This window comes from Akebia trifoliata, chromosome 16 (assembly GCF_017979445.1).
Source record: "Akebia trifoliata isolate Shusen 1 chromosome 16, ASM1797944v1, whole genome shotgun sequence".
NCBI classification, from domain to species: Eukaryota; Viridiplantae; Streptophyta; class Magnoliopsida; order Ranunculales; family Lardizabalaceae; genus Akebia; species Akebia trifoliata.
The window spans coordinates 22,233,572-22,251,231 of record NC_141390.1 but is presented as its reverse complement, the minus strand read 5'-3'; the positions used below and the strand labels follow the sequence as shown (position 1 = coordinate 22,251,231).

The 17,660-nt window shown below is 33.5% G+C and overlaps 2 protein-coding genes and 1 long non-coding RNA gene across 18 annotated transcripts; 2 read left to right on the top strand and 1 right to left on the bottom strand.

Moving 5' to 3' along the window:
• Positions 1-1,176: 1,176 nt before the first annotated feature.
• LOC147382876 (vacuolar cation/proton exchanger 3-like) lies at positions 1,177-15,839 on the top strand. 13 transcript variants are annotated; one of them, XR_015173562.1, is made up of 8 exons: positions 1,177-1,604; positions 5,125-5,347; positions 13,590-13,985; positions 14,074-14,286; positions 14,820-14,943; positions 15,052-15,130; positions 15,374-15,455; positions 15,558-15,838. XR_015173562.1 is itself a non-coding variant. In XM_086428223.1 (7 exons), the coding sequence occupies exons 3-6, from the start codon at positions 13,724-13,726 to the stop codon at positions 15,409-15,411; spliced, it is 345 nt and encodes a 114-aa protein (XP_086284349.1). In that variant the 5' UTR covers positions 1,177-1,604; positions 5,125-5,328; positions 13,590-13,723; the 3' UTR covers positions 15,412-15,455; positions 15,558-15,839. The 13 variants fall into 13 exon arrangements, 4 of the variants coding, with proteins under 4 accessions (XP_086284349.1, XP_086284347.1, XP_086284351.1 ...); XR_015173560.1 differs by having other exon boundaries at positions 15,203-15,455; positions 15,558-15,837; XM_086428223.1 differs by lacking the exon at positions 14,820-14,943 and having other exon boundaries at positions 5,125-5,328; positions 13,590-13,738; positions 15,558-15,839.
• LOC147382878 (serine/threonine-protein kinase BSK1-2-like) lies at positions 6,203-9,447 on the top strand. Of its 4 annotated transcripts, none has more exons than XR_015173551.1 (5): positions 6,204-6,834; positions 6,971-7,137; positions 7,226-7,339; positions 8,006-8,117; positions 8,300-9,322. XR_015173551.1 is itself a non-coding variant. In XM_086428220.1 (4 exons), exons 1-4 carry the CDS (start codon positions 6,825-6,827, stop codon positions 8,381-8,383), a joined length of 375 nt encoding a protein of 124 aa, XP_086284346.1. In that variant the 5' UTR covers positions 6,203-6,824; the 3' UTR covers positions 8,384-9,447. The 4 variants fall into 4 exon arrangements, 1 of the variants encoding a protein (XP_086284346.1); XR_015173553.1 differs by having other exon boundaries at positions 6,205-6,834; positions 6,924-7,137; positions 8,300-9,318; XR_015173552.1 differs by having other exon boundaries at positions 6,207-6,834; positions 6,946-7,137; positions 8,300-9,300.
• LOC147382877 (uncharacterized) lies at positions 9,510-11,834 on the bottom strand. Its single transcript, XR_015173563.1, has 2 exons — positions 11,003-11,834; positions 9,510-9,964 (listed from the first exon to the last, which is right to left on the bottom strand). It is a non-coding gene; the product is annotated as an uncharacterized LOC147382877 (long non-coding RNA).
• Positions 15,840-17,660: the final 1,821 nt, after the last annotated feature.

Sequence of the window (17,660 nt, the reverse complement as noted above, 5' to 3'; positions counted from 1 at the left end):
TTAAGGTAAATTGTAGGTGATTAAAGAAATTTTGGAATTTTATTATAATCCTGATTTAAAGAGAATAACATTGTATGACCTATATGAAAATGCTTTGACTATAATTTTTTGATTTGTTCTAAAGTAATATAAAAATCCTTTTTTATTTAACTTAAAACAAGGTTTTCAAAAGAAAAATAATTTTTTTTTACGTTTACGTGATAATCAAGCAAACGTAAAATTTTTCATTGCACACAACCAAGCACTCTAATCACAAAACTATATAAATTTCAGTAAACACGAAATTCTGCAAACATAAAATTTTGTGTTTGTGGCAGTTTATGTTGCAAACAAGTAGGGCTTAAAGTTTGAGAAATCCAATAAAAGGCAAATTACTAAAAAGGAGTTAAAAAATTAATTAATTATTAAAAAAATATTACTTTTTAACAAATTACAAAAACCGATTAAACACGCTAAATTGTCAAGCGTTTTCTGAAATAGCTGGACTGTGGGCTATCCTACGTCTTCTAAGTGCCTTTGGCTCACATTATGTGCATTGAAAGAAAAACACTTTCCTTATACAGTTGTAAGATTCAAATCTTACTAAGTGGCTGTTTGATACCACTTTTAAACATGGCTTCTACTGCGTTTGCGTCTAGAAGGCATTTTTTAAAGTTGAATGCCCCATTTGATAGTGTTTTTTAAAAAATGGTTTCAGCGCTTTTTAACGTTATTTGAAAAAGCAAGTAAAAGATACTTTTAAAATTTGCGTCTGCGTTAGAAGTGAAACTTGTAATAACAACTCAAGTGAAAAGACCAAACTAGCCTTCGAAAAAATAAAAATTCTATCCCTATCCTTCTCAAATCAGAAATACAGAACGAATATTTCTCAATCGTTTGCCCTAATCAAGTCTCACATGGAGATTTTCGTTGTTTCCATTAGAGCTCTGATCGACGAAGATTTTTGCTGTTGTGTTTGTTGTTTTTGTTTCCATTAGAGCTCCTATCGAAGGGGATTTTCGTCGTTGTCACTACCTCAAAAAGGTTAAAATTCGTTACTATTACAGCATTAAACTCGGCGGCCCAACTCTACGTTTATTTGCGCCGGCCCAATAAGCCCAAGAAAAAATTCGACAGCCCAAGCCCAACGAACCACTGAAATGTTAAAAAAAAAAAAAAAAAAAACTTCAACCTTCCCTGTCGTTTTCATTCTCAGACGAAACCAGCAACCAGTAAATCGAAACCTCACATTCTATCGAAGAAGCTTTTCGTTTATATTGCCTTTGGGAAGAAAAGAAACCTTACATTCAATCGAAGAAGTTTCCTTCTCAACCATTTTTACGGATTTTTGAGTTCGAAGTTTCTTCCATTTTAGTCGAAATAAAAAATCCCTCTTGATTTGATTCGATTCGATCAAACCAGACACTCGAGACGGTCTCTCAATCTCCCATTTCAACACCGAACGATCTCTCAATCTCACATTTCGAATCAATAACTCACTTCATCAATGGGTTTTTAATCTCTCAGAGCTCAAATCGAAGAAGAAATCAGAGCTCAAGTAGAAAACCCTAAGAAGTGAAGCTCACTTATCAGTACCACCGATCAAACCACTTCAAATCTCATTTGTAAGTCTATCTCTCTCAAAAACCCTAAAAAAAACTCATAAAAACCATTCTAGAATGTTAATTTGAACTTTAATGATCATGCTATTCATTTGTTCCTCTGTTGATGTTTGTTCCTCTGTTCATGTGTTGTTTCTTACTATGTTTGCTTGAAAGGTTCATGCATGAATCATGAAAATTCATAGAATTTGGCTAAGTAATGTCGTTTTTTGCTGAAAACAAATCCACTATAAAACCTATAGGTTTTTAGATAACTAGGCTTTGACATTGAATTCAATTAGATTTGTGATGAAGTATGAATTTTTAAACTTAGTATGTTACTGTTAATTTAATTTGTCTGAGTCTGCATAAGAAGGAACAATGAAGTATGACCATTACCAGAATTTGGATAAAAACATAAAGGGTTGCTTTTAGTAGACAACAATTTAAGGGTTTGGCAACCAAAAACTTTTGAGTGCAGTCTAATTCAACACTTAGAAGAATTAAGATGTTTAAAACAATAAAAATTTAGGATAAATAGTTGAAAAAATGTCCAAATATTTGATAAGGAAATCTTTTCTATGTTCTGTTGGTCTACATCATGATATAGATTGTACTATCGAGGGTAGTAACCAATGGTTAATATGGAATTTCTTTAGGGATTTTCCAATGTGTAGTTCTCCCATGTACAACACCTTATCCTACTATTGAGGCCGACGAGTTGAATCCTATTTCACCATTTATAATCTTAGTTTGAGAGGTAAAAAAGAAGAACTTATAATCTTGATGATATTTGTAATGTTTAAAAAAAAAAAATGTTGACCAAGTCAACTAAGGTTGACTCAAGTCAAGTCAACCATTATTGACTCAAGTCAAGTCAATTATTGTTGACTAGTCAAATAACTTTGACTAAGATCTTTTAAAAAAAAAATTCTAAAAGAATTAGAATTTTTGTAATATCTAGATATTTAAAATATCTAGATATTTTTTTTGAAAATATCAAACAAGATATTAGCTGAATTTTTGTGTGTTGTTTCATTTTTTTTACACAAAAAAAGAAGAGAAAAGTAAGAAGAAACAAAACAAAGAAAAGAAAAGAAAGAAGGAAGAGAAAGAAAAGAAGGAAAGGAAAAGAAAGAAGGTTGGCTCTTGCAACTATTTATAATAGTTTTAGTATATATATATATATAATGCTGATTTTATAGTTGTAAAAAAAAGATTTGAATTTGTTTTGTTTTTAAAAATAATTTTGATTTAGAAATTTTAAAGTTAAAATTATTTTGTAAATTTTTAACAACATGCATATTCTTTATACATATTTATATTATTGTTTTTATGATTTTAAAGCATGCTAGTATTTGTTATTGTGTTTAAAAAGAATTATTACATGTTTGTAATTGATTTATACATGTTTTATACGTAAATATACATGCTAAAAATAAAATACAGCAACTATGAAAGTTGCTATTTTTTTTAGTATTAAATTGACAATATATATGCTAGATAGGATATTAAAAAAAAATGGTTGCTTTATACGTACGTTATACATATTTTATACGTACGTTATACGTATTTATACGTGTTAAATATAAAATACAACAACTATGAAAGTTGTTGTTTTTATATAATATTTTACTATATATACTTTAATTGAATGCTCAAAATATTTGTTGCTTTATACGTATTTTATAAGTACTTTATACGTATTTTGTACTTGTCAAAAAGAAAATACAGCAACTATATAAGTTGCTGTTTTTACACACAATACATATATTTTGTTCACATTTTTTTTTTATAAACATACATGATTTTTGAATAAGTTAAATTGGTGGACAGTTTACTTTAATCATTTTAGTGATGGATTTCCAAGAAATATTTCTAATTAAAAAGTTGGGTAGAAAATTAATTTATTAAAATAAATATGAGAACGAGTTCTCAATTGATTGTTGTGTTTTTAAAATACCCAGTTAGTGAGATGCTTCGGCGTATGCCGTATAAGACACGAAAATGAGAGAATAGATGAAGTGATGCTTCAGTCATAGACTGTGTAAGACACGAATGAGTGAAATGCTTCGACTAAGAGTCGTGTAAGACACGAAAGAAAGAAAAAGAAAAGAGAGATGAGACTGTACATTTAAGAGTAGACTGGGTATTTAAAACACGTGTATGTCTTACTTTCATTGTGTTTTGAAAAGAAAATAAATACTTATATATAGTATTTTAGTGATTTATTAAAGAGATTGTGAAAACCTATAAAGAATAACATGTTGTGACATTTCCAGAATGATGTGTTATTCTAGGATAACAGTTGCGTTGTTTGAGTTCTTATGTATTATGGGATGCATAAGAACACAACATCATAACAGGAATCCGGGAATTTCTTTTCTATCTTTAATAGAGAACAAGATGTAGATAGTTGTATGATTGATAGAGAATATCGAGGATCACAAGTACGCCAGATTGGCATAGATGAAGATGGCTAGTTAATGATCATTAATAGTCTAGAGTAGTCAAGAAAGAATGACCTACTTGATTTGGCCCGTTTCTTAAGGCCTTGGTCAACGGCCAACCTGAGCCGGAAAATAGTTACCCAAATTATGGTAGAGACTGGCCATAGAATCAGGAACTAACGGTAGGGTTCCACACTGGTGAAGTATTGGAATAATCGTATTTTGACTGAGATGTTCACATCAGTCGTGACCCTCAACTCTTTATTATAGTACTCTATTATTTGATGTTATATTATGAACAATTGTTTTCTTCAGATTTTTAAGTGTTTTAATTTCCTACTAAGTTTTATGACATCGGTGTTCAATTATTTTTAATTGTGTTGAATATCAAATATGCATGATTTATGAATTCTTAGAATGTTTAAACTGCAGATAGGATGCTGTTATTTAGAATTGTAAGATTCCCCTATTGGGTAACTCCCCTGTTACTCACCCCTACGACATCACAAATTTCAGGTGCACCTAGTTTAGGTGATCCTTCCGAGGAGGCTCAGTGCCAGGGCCTTATAGATGATCAGTCCAAGTTTTCAGGAGTGGAGCATGGGTATTACTAGTAATAAGTCTTAAACTAGAGTTAGGTTTAAGTCTTTAGCTATCATTTTTGGTTATGTAATTATGAACACCATAGTATGTCATTACTGTTTTATGTATATATGTCAAGTGTTTCTAATGTTTGAGGATACGTGTCTGTTTTGTTGAACAATGATCAGGTATGACATATAGTTATATTATTTGTCGTTTAAATTTATGTATTGATTATCATGACATGGGTTTTATATCATGCCTCGGAATTCAACTTGGGAATCATGAGGATTCGGGTTGAGTTTTTGGGGCGCGACAATATTACTTGTGCTCGTGATATGAACACCAAAAACATAAGCCTCTAGAGAAGGAAAGAGATTTACAATAAAATTCATTATACTTAAATTAAAAACCCATACAATTAATAATTTTTTTAAAAATCTTTTGTACACAACCAAGAAGTTCAGGAGTTCCTACTTTTGGTTCAATTCTGCTGATTTCTTTCCTTTCAGGCACATGTGACATCAGGTTTGTAAGCAATATAAAAAGGTCATCTGGTCTGTTAGTATTGTTGAAAATGCTATATTGCGTTGGTGGCGAAAAGGAGCTGGATTGCTGGTGTAGAGAAGGCTCTAGCAAGAGTTCAATCCATGGTTCGTTACCCAGAAGCACGTGATCAGTATATGAGACTGCTAACAAATTTTCAGAAATTGAAGGTCATTATGCACTTCTATGGTAACTTTCTTTAAATCTTCGCTATTATCTAGCTTATGCTACTTAATTCTGCTAGGTATTGTGGTCTTGCTTTTTTATTTTATTTTAAAGTATCCTTTTATAATTGTTTAGAAGCTTTTTTCTAACCAATATTCCATTTTTTTAACTCTACACATGATCATGTTTAACGTGGTCTTGAAATTCAACTTGAGTGATTGGATTTTAGAGTGCGGGACATTTTTTTTCCATTTTTTTTTTCAAGCATTTTGTTGCTTCTGTTTTCTTTCTGGTATTGATTTCAGGGCAGATGCCACATTTTCTCTTCAATACTTCAAGGTGCTAAGGTTCGTTAACGGTATGAGGTTTGTGAATGATGATCCCTCAAACTAGTTTCAAAACCCACCTTCATCCAATGATCACTAACCAACTTACAACAATTATAAAAACAGTCTTATCCCAAAGATTTGGAGAACCATCAACCCACTTTTCTATCTCAAAAAAAGGGGGCACATTTTTCATTGTGATCTTGATCAGATTTTGCCTTTAATATTTATTAAGTGTGATTTGAGGCTATGATTGTCTTTTACAAGGCACATAGTTACAAGAATTCCATTGAATATATTACAACTGTTTACAATATAGAAATAAATTCATCACACAATATATATATATATATATATATATATATATATATATATATATATATGGGGGCGGTTCGAGGGACGTCCTCAAAACCATCTCAAAAACAGATGTTTCTCAGCTGTTGGATGGAGAGAAAACAACGGTACAGGGGCGTTCTCACGTCAGTTCCATATAAGAAATAAGTTTTAACTTATTTAAGAAAAACTCCCTCATTTTGGTTTTTTTTAAAACAAACTCACTGCTCCTGTTAACATATCCTCTCTCTCTTTCGATAGAAAACCAAAAAACCCCTTCGTCTCCACACTGAACTCACTGTCTCTTCTCTCTCGATCGACTGAACTCTCACGCTCTCTCTCTCTCGACTCTCAAAACGACTGAAAACCCAGCCTTCGTTTTCTTTCGAACACTGAAAACTATCTCTCGATCGATTGAACTCTGACGCTCTCTCTCTCAAGAGAAAAACGAAGAGTGAAAACCATCTCTCGATAACTCCTTTGTTTCTACCCAACCCTTCATTTTTCTCTTGACAGAAAAACCCAGATAATCGTTTTCCTTCGAACACTGAAAACCTAACCCAACCCTTACAGAACGACTGAAAACCCAATCGAGACAGAATGATTGAAAACCCAACTCTCTTCTCTCTCGATCTAAAATCATGGCGAAGTAGGAGCAACTACATTGATCTCTGTCTCTCTCTCGATCGACGACTTCAAAGAACCCAAACAATTTTGGTACTCGCAGAGGTGACCTTCTATTTTTAAATTCAAGGGTTCGTGGCTGGTGGGATTGCTGCGGCATTGGTTCGTAAGAAGTGATTCTTCGTCCCATCCATATATCGTCCTTGTTCAGAATAGGCATGACTACAGGTGTACTCCCATTCTCTCTCTATTCACCACATGGGTTTCTAATCTTGAATGATTTTGCTTATGGCATCCTTTTTTCTGAAATATGTTAGTTTTTAAATTTCTGTATGGAAGAATGTCTGAAATAAATGTGAAATAGAGTGTGCGTGCACTGAAGTGGCTACTTGGCAAAGAAAGGAGGATGCCCCTCCTACTCCTCAACACCCACTTTCACCAATGGGCGAGGCCTGTCAAAGAATGGACCTGATTGCCATCCATCAGATTTTAGTAACAACACATTACAGAGATGACGAAGGAACTAATGAGGTATTGATTTCTATAAAAAAAAAATTGTCTGGCATATGCATATTGGCATGTTCTAGGCTCAGGTTCAGTTGTATGTGGGTATTTTCAGTTTTCTTTCCAAGAGTGGACACAACAAATGAGAGATACGCTGGAGGCAACGAAGCGTGGGGACTTTGCATTTCGTAATAAAGACTTTAAAACTGCAATTGATTGTTATTCACAGGTATTATAATTTATTTTTTCAAATGTTATTCAATAATTTGCACAATCTCACCAATCAATTGATCTGGACATCGCAATTAGTGGGTGACAATCAAATAATTGTATAGAATTTAGGATTTCAATTCTGCCAAGAGACACATGTTCTGTTATTGGAAGTGTTTTCATACCTATCCATGATCGTATGGATCTATTTTACTCTTTAAGAATCTTCATCCATCTCGACATCTCCATCTCTGATATGTTCAATTTATTAACACTGAAGCTCATAATAGCCGATAAATTGATACCCATAACCATCTGATCTTTCCAAATTCAGCTGGATTGTAAAAAAGCAGTTTTGCAACTTGTTATAGATGAAGTAGGTTACCATTCCCTCGTGAGTTTGGGCAGTTTCTGAACTTGCACCAAGAAAGTTGATCAAGAATTTCTTTTTGTCTCCCCCCAATGTGTGTGCCTCTTTGTGAAATCTTTGTCCATCTTAACTAGAGAAAATCAAACATTTATCATCACCCATAGACTTTAAATAAACTAGTTGGCACCTTCACTTTAGCAACTAAGTTATCTGGTGTAAAATAATTTTGCCTGTTGATGGCAGACATTTTACATGTCTCAAAATTTAAAATCTTATAGACATCCAACCTGATCAATTATATATGTGTGTGTGAAGGTTGAGAAGCATGTGCAGATTCGCAAGGATGCAGAATGAAGATATGTGGATTCCATGCTCGAAAGAGTAGTTCACTTGAGTCTGTTTGGAATGATGATCATAAGTAGTTCACGTGAGTCAGATTATAACAACTTCACTGAACAAATATTCTTAAGGAACTACTTTTCAAGCACAAAATGAAATCATAAAGTTAAAGTGGTGTTTAAGTAGTCTTTGTTTTTCACATATTGAATTTAGTATGGTAAACATTTAGAAGCATGCTATTGAAACTCTCATTTCTCTTTATGTTTTAAGGTTGCTGATGAATTCATGAATTCTATACGTGGAAAGAAGCCTGAAAACTTCCAAGGTTATTGTTTCTTCTCACAACTATCATAGTACTCCATCTGTTGAGGATATTGGCGATCTAGCGGCTAGAATATAAGGTACTGGAGCCAACAAAGTGAAGATAGCAACAACTGCCTTGTTCTATTGAAGAATACTAGGGTGCTGTTGCTGTTTTTTTAAATTTCACCATGAAGAAACTGTGTCTCCAAACTGAATCAAGACCCAGAGTCTTGTGTTACTGAATTTTCACTGTATTTACTGTCATTGGATCTATTTAATTCTGTAATGTTTTTGAAGGGGAATTGCTGGTGAGGTGTTATTATTCTCATTTGGTATATATGATCTATTTTGGCCATTTAAGATGCAATATAGATGATTTGTGACCTGAAGATGACATGGTTCATCTTTTTTTCCATCATTTAAGAGGGGTTCTTTGTGTTTTGAAGACATGGGTTGTGAATGGATGGATGATAGAAGTGGTGGTTGTGTCCTTTTTCAAAAAGAGTTGAATTAGATTGGGACATTGGGTGGTGAATCCAAGCCAAATATTTCATACATGGAATGGGTCCTACCAAGCCAGTCAAGTATGGCCTTATCCCGATAAAACGACAAATTGAAATCATCAAAATCAACAAATCATTGTTGATCTGAATGATTCATGTTAAATCATCAAAATTGATGATTTACAATTTTTGAACTTGATTGTAAAATGGTTATCTCGGCAAGATGGGAATTTAATTGTCCATCTTGACAATTTGAATTATCAATGAGACCAATTGAAAATGAAGATCAGTCACTCAGTCCTTTAGGGGTTTTAAGAAATTTAAAGAGTTTACCTAGACCAATTAATGAAATTGTATGAGAATACACCATTTCATAAAATTAGATGACACACCACCCAAAGGAAGTAGAGATTGAAGAGCTTTCTCTCTCACTTCAGTAGAAAACCAAATCAAAGAACTTTGGAGAAGATATGAAAACATGAGCCAAGACTTTAAGATATAGAATGGCTATTTACACCCAAATTTGCAAAACATGTCTAAAAACAATTTTGGATGATTTTGAACTTTGGTGAATATTTGAGTTATCCTTATATTTTCAACCCGATGGCTTCTTCAACATTTTATCTTGAATCATTCTCTTAATAATTATTATAATTAGCAAGATCAAGTCCAACTTAAATAAAATAGGCTAAAGGCAATAAATAATTAAAGTCAATATACAATATACAGTCACTCATCAAGATCCAAAATCAATAATTCCCTTAAAAACTATTAAGTTCAAAGAAATTACATACCCATGAACAAAGGCAATATGAAAATAACTATACAAATTACATGCAATCTCTTGAATACATTGGATTTTTTCTTGTACTCCACATGCTCCATATCATCGAATTTTAGCTTCAAGTCATAGAATTGATCCTCTACTTCATGAAATTTTTCTTCAACTATATCACGATTACATCTATCTTTGATAAAGTGTCTTGTGGCTTCCTCATACGAAGAAAATGATTTGTGACAAGCTAGTGGATATCTATTCACGTACTGATGACATTCTTCCCAGGTGGAAAATATATCGGTCTTTCTCCCTACAAAAATAACATAAAACTTGCCCATTTTGATAGCAAACCTGACAAAACCAATTGTGAGTGATTTCAAAAAATAAAAAAATAAAAAAATAAAAAAATAAAAAATAATAATAACTGAATAGAAAAGAAAAAAAGAAATACGAGTCAGTCGAATTCTTGAGCAGAGAAAGAACGAAGAAAACAACCATTACCAAATCAATAATACATGATCCATAAATGAACCAAAGTAGAAATCTAATTGATTTACTTTTCTTTTAGCAATGAAAAGAAATAAAACATAATAATTTGCATTAATAGAACTGCTCTTAGAACCTGCTACTAAGTTCATACAAATACTATACCAATTGATGACAATCAAAGATGAAAATTAACATTTCCTTCATGATTTAAAAAAATTGAAATAATTTGGGACACTAAGGTTAATCCTATATCCCGATGGACCGGGGTTAAAACTACATCATACATCCGCATTTTAGGTGTGTTTGGCTGCAGGTGTAAGGGAAATATTTTCATGGACGATGACCATCTTCTGATCCATGGAAAAAGGGGAAATTGATCTTCTTTTTCTTTTTTATTCTTTGATGGGTAAGGGGAAATTGGCCTACCTGTGGAATAGAGTTTTAAACAAATAGATAAAAGTGATGGTTTGAAGTATAGACTTATAGTTTATTCCTCATTTCTTACTCCCATTCAAGCTGAATAAGAGGATAAGTTATTATGTGAGCAGAGGAGCGAAAATTCCGCAGCAATACACGTGAACTACCATGACTCCACCAAAACCCTTGCAAATGTTCCCTGATCTCTAATGGACAAGTCCCATTTCCTGCTAGTTAAAAGCTAAATAAGCCTAATCACACCAACCTTATTACAAACATTAATCCGAAAAAAGGGGGGGATTTTCGACCAATGCCCATTGAATTTATTTCAATTACCAAATTAATGTGGAGATGAAAAACTAACAGGAATCCCAGATTGGTAGGAATCAGGAGGAAAAACTCCTTCCTGGGTTCATTTAATGTATTTTTCAATTGGAATTTTTGCTGAAAAGTATATCAAAACAAAAATTAAAGGAGAAATACCTAAAATTTGCCGAAGGTCACCGTTCGAGTTCTTTGAATTCGTCTACTGAAACGAGAGAGAGATCGAGGTCGATCGATCGAGAGAGTTCGGGTTCTTTGACGTCGTCAATCGAGAGAGGTCGAGAGAGAGATGAGACGTCCATTGAATCTTCTATAAATCGAGAGAGTTCGGGTTCTTTGACGCCGTCAATCGAGAGAGGTCGAGAGAGAGATGAGACGTCCCTTGAATCTTCTACAGATCGAGAGAAAGAGAGGGAAGAGAGAGGTTTTCTGTTGCGACGAATGGGGTGGGTTTTCTGTCGAGACGAATGGGTTCGATTTTTTGTCGAGACGAAGGGTTTTCTGTTGAGAGAGAGAGAGAGAGCATGAGAGTTCAGTCGATTGAGAGAGAAGAGATAGTGAGTTCAGTAGAGACGAAGGGGTTTTCTGTAGAGAGAGAGAGAGAGAGAGAGAGAGGATATGTTTTCAGTCGATCGAGAGATGGTTCTCAGTGTTCAAAAGAAAACGAAGGCTGGGTTTTCAGTCGTTTTGAGAGTCGAGAGAGAGAGAGCGTGAGAGTTCAGTCGATCGAGAGAGAAGAGACAGTGAGTTCAGTGTGGAGACGAAGGGGTTTTTTGGTTTTCTGTCGAAAGAGAGAGAGGATATGTTAACAGGAGCAGTGAGTTTGTTTTAAAAAAAACCAAAATGAGGGAGTTTTTCTTAAATAAGTTAAAACTTATTTCTTATATGGAACTGACGTGAGAACGCCCCTGTACCGTTGTTTTCTCTCCATCCAACAGCTGAGAAACATCTGTTTTTGAGATGGTTTTGAGGACGTCCCTCGAACCGCCCCCTATATATATATATATATATATTTTGGTAGTTGTTGGATTTTAGTTGGTTTGTGTGGTGTTATAACTGTCTTGAAATAGGTTATAGTCAGAATTGTGTTAGTGTGGGTTATTATCCTAAACTTTTGATTTCATCAAATTTCTCATATGTGCCATCATTGATCATAATTGTGCATGTCCAACTCCAAACAATCTCTACTTAAAAAATGGTGCTCTGAACTCCTTTAAAGACTAGCACCAATGTTGAAGGAACACGGGTCCTCAGGATCCTCTCTTTGCTTAAGAACACTCTATGATCCCACTATTGTTCGATCCTGTTTTTTCTTCCTAAGTAATACTGAATCTGTTAGGTTTTGCATTTTAATATCTAATGACTCATTCAATTATGTTTCTATGCCTTGCTTGTGCTTTTATTTAATTGCTGTGATAGAGACGGTTGTCTACAAAACTACAAATGCCTCACATAGCTCAGTTGGTTTGACACATTGTGAAAAAACTTTGAGGTCATGGGTTCAAACCTCAGAGTTGGGATTGTCCAATATGTCTGAATTTTAAACTGTAGCTAATTGAGGTGAATTATCCTTTTAGACTATCTACGTTGATAATTAATTATAGATCTATGTTCATAAGAGGCTTTGGATTAAAGGATTAGAATTGTTTGGGCGGTGTGCATATAGAGATGATGAGTCACGTACCCAGCCCCCACCTGTAAGAGATCCAAATAGGTTTAGACAAAGTCCGAATTTGGTTTTTATGAGTTTGAGATATGCTTAAGGTCCTTACTGTTCATTTATAACATTGAAAGTCTAAAACACTTGATAACTTGTTCCCTTCCCACACCAACCAAGACTCACTTGACCTGTTTTGAGTCCTTTGTTATCATATTTCAATGCTAGGCCTTAATCTTCTGTTCTTAGAGTAAAACTTATGGCATAGATCACAATGAATGGCAAAAGTATAGCATATAATTCGTATTGTAGTGTATTGAGTATATTCTTGATTACAATGCAATGGGTATAGAAAGAGATCCAAAAGGAGAGATTGAAAGAGATTCAAAATGAGAGGTTTAGTTCATCCTCATGCCCTTGCTGAACGGATATTTGGATATTGACCACTACAAGCTTGAGTATACCCTTAGTCAACTAAGGAGCTCATGGCCCTTAAATTCAACCAAAACAATTAGAAGCATGCTTATCAAAGCTTGTTTAAATTGTAATAGTAAGCCTTTCTGAAGTTGAATTATTTATTTTTTATTAATAAAGTTATATGGGGTTTGTTAAGATCATGGTTCAAACTCATCATTTGTGGAGATGAGTTTTGCTTCCATGCTTCAGATATTTAAAACAATTTTGGTGCCAATTGTTGCAGAAATTGATGGAACTTTTTATGAATGTGAATAATTTTTCCTTGTAAGAAAAATTCAGTATGAAATAGTTGGTGGGATATCCTTAATTTATTGATTACCAGCTATTGAATTAAAATTCTTCCATTGGGAAGCTACCCTCGGATTATGGATAGTAACAACAATACGTATGAATTGTAAGTACCAAGTACCTATTGATTGTTAATGGATTGCTCTAAACTAACCCATTGAAGTTCAATGACTTGTTATGCTCCATATTGGCCACTAAGCGAATCCCAGACCATCTGTTTGGTCTTTACCAAATAAACACATTTTCCCTCATTGGTATTCTTTTTTCTTTTATTTATTTATTATTTATAACTAATTTAGGGGATTTATTTATTTATTTTCCCAGATTTGGTCCTGTGAACCGATTTTGGAGCACTCGCTACGACATACCCACATACCACCAAGTCATTGAAAACAACATACCACCAGAAAGCAAGAGAATTGGACCAAGGCTCTTAAGTACACTCTCTGCAACCTCAAATGGGCTCTCTTCTGGTTTGTTGGGAACACAAACTTTCAGCCCCTCTCTGCTATTGTTTCTTCTCATGCCGAAGTTCCAGCCATAAGCTCTTTGTACACAAAACACACAACAGGCTCTAAGTCTGAGTTTCAGGTACCAAAGATTTGTAAGTCTCAAGATACATGACTGCACTTCCCCATATCAAACCTTCTTCTTGTTCTTGGGACTTCTCTCTTCTGTGGAGGCCTAGCCAACCTCAAAAAAGAACAAAAATATGATAGAGTAAGACCCATCACTGATCAATTCATCACAATTAAGCCTAATTCATAGTTGTTTGTAATTTCATCACATGTCTTTATTGATTTAACAGAAGCAAGTTGACGTAAATTCACAACTCCTATTGCTCAGCTTGTTGTTCCACTTGCTGCCATTGATGTTCAGATACACAGCTATTATAGCCATTGAGACTATTGGCTCCACTCTCCTGTTGTTGAGGGCAAATAGCATCGTCATGTTGATTGTGTACATAGCTTATCTCTTCTTCCAATTGAAGACACATCGACAACTATTTGAAACACAAGAGGTGATTACTACCAAGTTTTAATCTGTTTTAATTAAATAAAATTGGTAATATTCATAAACTTCCTTGGGATAAGTACAAAGAAAGTATGGCAAGAAAGAAGCCAAAATTATCATGTCGTATACTTTCCTGAAATATTTAGAAGACAGGGGATGCCATTGTGCGGTAACGAAAGTTTCTTACCAATGATTTAAATTTACTTGTATATCCTCCTCCTCTTCTTTTTTTTAACTTCAGACTAAATATATGTCCAAAATAAAGTTATAAAACTAAATTAGAGTCATGATAATATGACTCGCCAGGTGGAACATGTGTAGGTCCCTGTCGTGATGTGTACTGAAGATGGTTGCTTTCCAGGACTTTATTGTTCTGGTTTACTAAGTAAACCATGTCTTTCTGATGGACATACAATGATTTTGTCTTCCCACTGGGGTAGCACTCAAGTAATACTTTCCATAAACATATTGCGGTAACAAGTAGCAGTTCTACATGTTCTGTCGTGCTAAATGCCAACCTTTTTTTTTTTCTATGGAAAGTGTCTAGCAGTCCTATAGACCTCCTCAAGTCAAGTATGGATTCTCGGTCCAAAAGGAGGCAATTGAAAATGTTAGATGGAGTTGTCTAGATGTGTCAAGTCCCATATCAAGATACTCTGAGAAGGTCATCTATACACATTCTTGGATTTGATAAGCTATTTCTATTAAACTTTAACTGACTTTTTTTTTTAAAAAAAAATTCGTTAACCATATTTCTTATTAACTGCTACAGGTTAGATCTTTGTTGTCATCCCTTCAATTTTGTATAATGAAGATCCCAGTTAGCAATCCTTCTGAAAATCTTACCAAAGGTACTACTCTGAAACTTACTTCTAGATCATGACTCCATTGGAAAGAATTTAATAGCAATGGTTATTTAGAAGCACGGTTGTCAATTTGATGAAAAATCAAATGGGAGAGATCAGTGAGGATGATAAAGGTCTGGTGAATTTCTAGACCATTTCAGTTGGTTCGGTTTGCGGCTTCGCTTATGAGGGTAACCCCTTGGAGTTGTCATGTGAGGATTTAACCATTTCAACTGTTAAATTTGCTAGCTTTGGAGAACCACAGGGCTCGTGTGGATCTATGGTGAAAGGCAGTTGTGAGTTTGCCGATAGTTTATTGATCATCCAACAAGTAATTTCTCTTCTTAATTGTATTCAATTCTTTTATCCTTAATGATTATTATTATAGGACTAGAGTGGAACACTACATATATATTTATTTTCAAATTTGCAGGCTTGTATTTGTAAAGTGAGTTGTTCGATTGATGTCTCAGAGAAAACTCTTGGATCGACCAATTGTAGCAATATAACTAAGAGGCTAGCAGTGGAGGTTGCCTGTTAGGAAGCTTTTCCCCCCTTTTTTAAAATAAAAAATAAAACAATGTAGGCATTTATTTTGGTAGAGTTCCCATTTCAAAATTCTTATCTTAATTAAGATAATAGTATCCATAAATTTAATTATCTGTGAACTATGGCAAAGATTTGAGCTTAACAGAAGTTTTCTTTTTCATTTAATAATAGTTCTCTCTCTCTCTCTCTCTCTCTCTCTCCATATGTATGTATGCATGTATGTTGTTGTTTCTATTAGAGGATTCCCCATGGTTATCTTCAAAGAATTCAATTCAGGACAAAATCAGGTTTATAAGGTTTCAATGTTAACTTTTGTATTGGGCTATGATCCTAATTTCAAGCCCATGGTTCATTAGAGAAGCCCTATGCAATTGATTGGTAAGAATCTCCAATTCGAATTTATAAAATCCTATGATTTTAAGTCGCTGAATATTTTTTCGACAAGGCCCAATTCGATGGACCAATTCGACGGTCAAGACAGTCGAATGGTCCCATAATTCGACGGTTTTGGGCCGTCGAATTTTGGGTATTTTCACGTAGTGTGTGTTTGTCATTTCCATTAGAGCTCTGATCGACAGGGATTTTCGCAGCTGTGTTTGTTGTTTTCATTAGAGCTCCGATTGATGGGGTTCGTCGTTTCCATTAGAGCTCCGATCAACGGGGGATTTTGCCGTTGTGTTTGTCGTTTCCATTAGAGCTCTGATCAATTGTGTTTGCTATTTCCATTACAAGTTTCATTGAAGGGGATTTTTCCCGCTTTGTTTGTCGTTTCCATTACAAGTTTGGTCGACGGGGATTTTTCCATTGTTTTGTCGTTTCCATTACAGGTTCGATCGACATCATACCTTAAAAATCCTTTAAAAAAATATATTTTTAATAGAAACTAAATTTTTTGTTAGTATCAAACAACAAATATATATATATATATATATATATATATATATATTTGTTAGTTTGTATACCTAACGGTCGACTGATCGACTGTGTTTGTCGTTTCCATTACAGGTTTGATTGACGTCATACCTTAAAAATCCTTTTAATTTTTTTTTAATAGAAATCAATTTTTTTGTTAGTTTGTTGTTAATTTATATACCTATCAAACAACAAAACATATATATAAATATTTTGTTAGTTTATATACCTATCAAACAACAAAAATATGATGTCATGACTGTTCAGATTTGTTTTCATTCTTCACTATTAGGGTCGTTTCATCATGTTGAGTCGGTTTGGGTAATGAAAAAAAATCTAAAATCTCATTATTTGAACTAGTTCTTTACGATTTGAGTAATTTGTAGTTGTTTCATCATTATCTCATTATTTGAACTGGTCCTTTATGATTTCTTTATTGTTCTTCATTAATCTTGGTTAAATTGATGAAAGAATATGCATCAATTTATTAAAAACCGAAATGAACAACCATATGTGGTGATTTATTTTAGTTTGATCAATGATAAAATTTGAATTTAGTGGATTATTTCAGTTTTAAAACACAAATGTGGTTATTTATTTGGTTTGATCGATGAAAACATCTGAAAGTTTAGTTGTTATTTATTTGGCTTGATCTATGAAAATATCTGAAATTTGATGGATTATTGAAGTTTAATTGATAAATTTGATCAAATTTGAAATGTAGTGTATTATTTGATTTGATTGATAAAATATATATGATATTTGATACTTAATTTCCTTAAATGTGATTGATTATTAAATATGATCTAATGGGTTTTTAGAGTCATTATTTTTCATTGTCAGATAGAAGATAATAATTCAAAGGGTGCAAAAGCAGATTAGACATCTTAACAACATGAAATTTGGGTCGAAATTTATTATGAATTAGTTAAGAAAGGGAGGAGACCACATAAAGTACTTGACAAGATCGATTATGGAATCTTGGCCAAGGAGTTAAAAAAAAAAACTAACATTTACTATGATAAAAGGCAAATGAAGAACAGGTGGGATGGATAAAAAGGCATTTGGGAAAGTT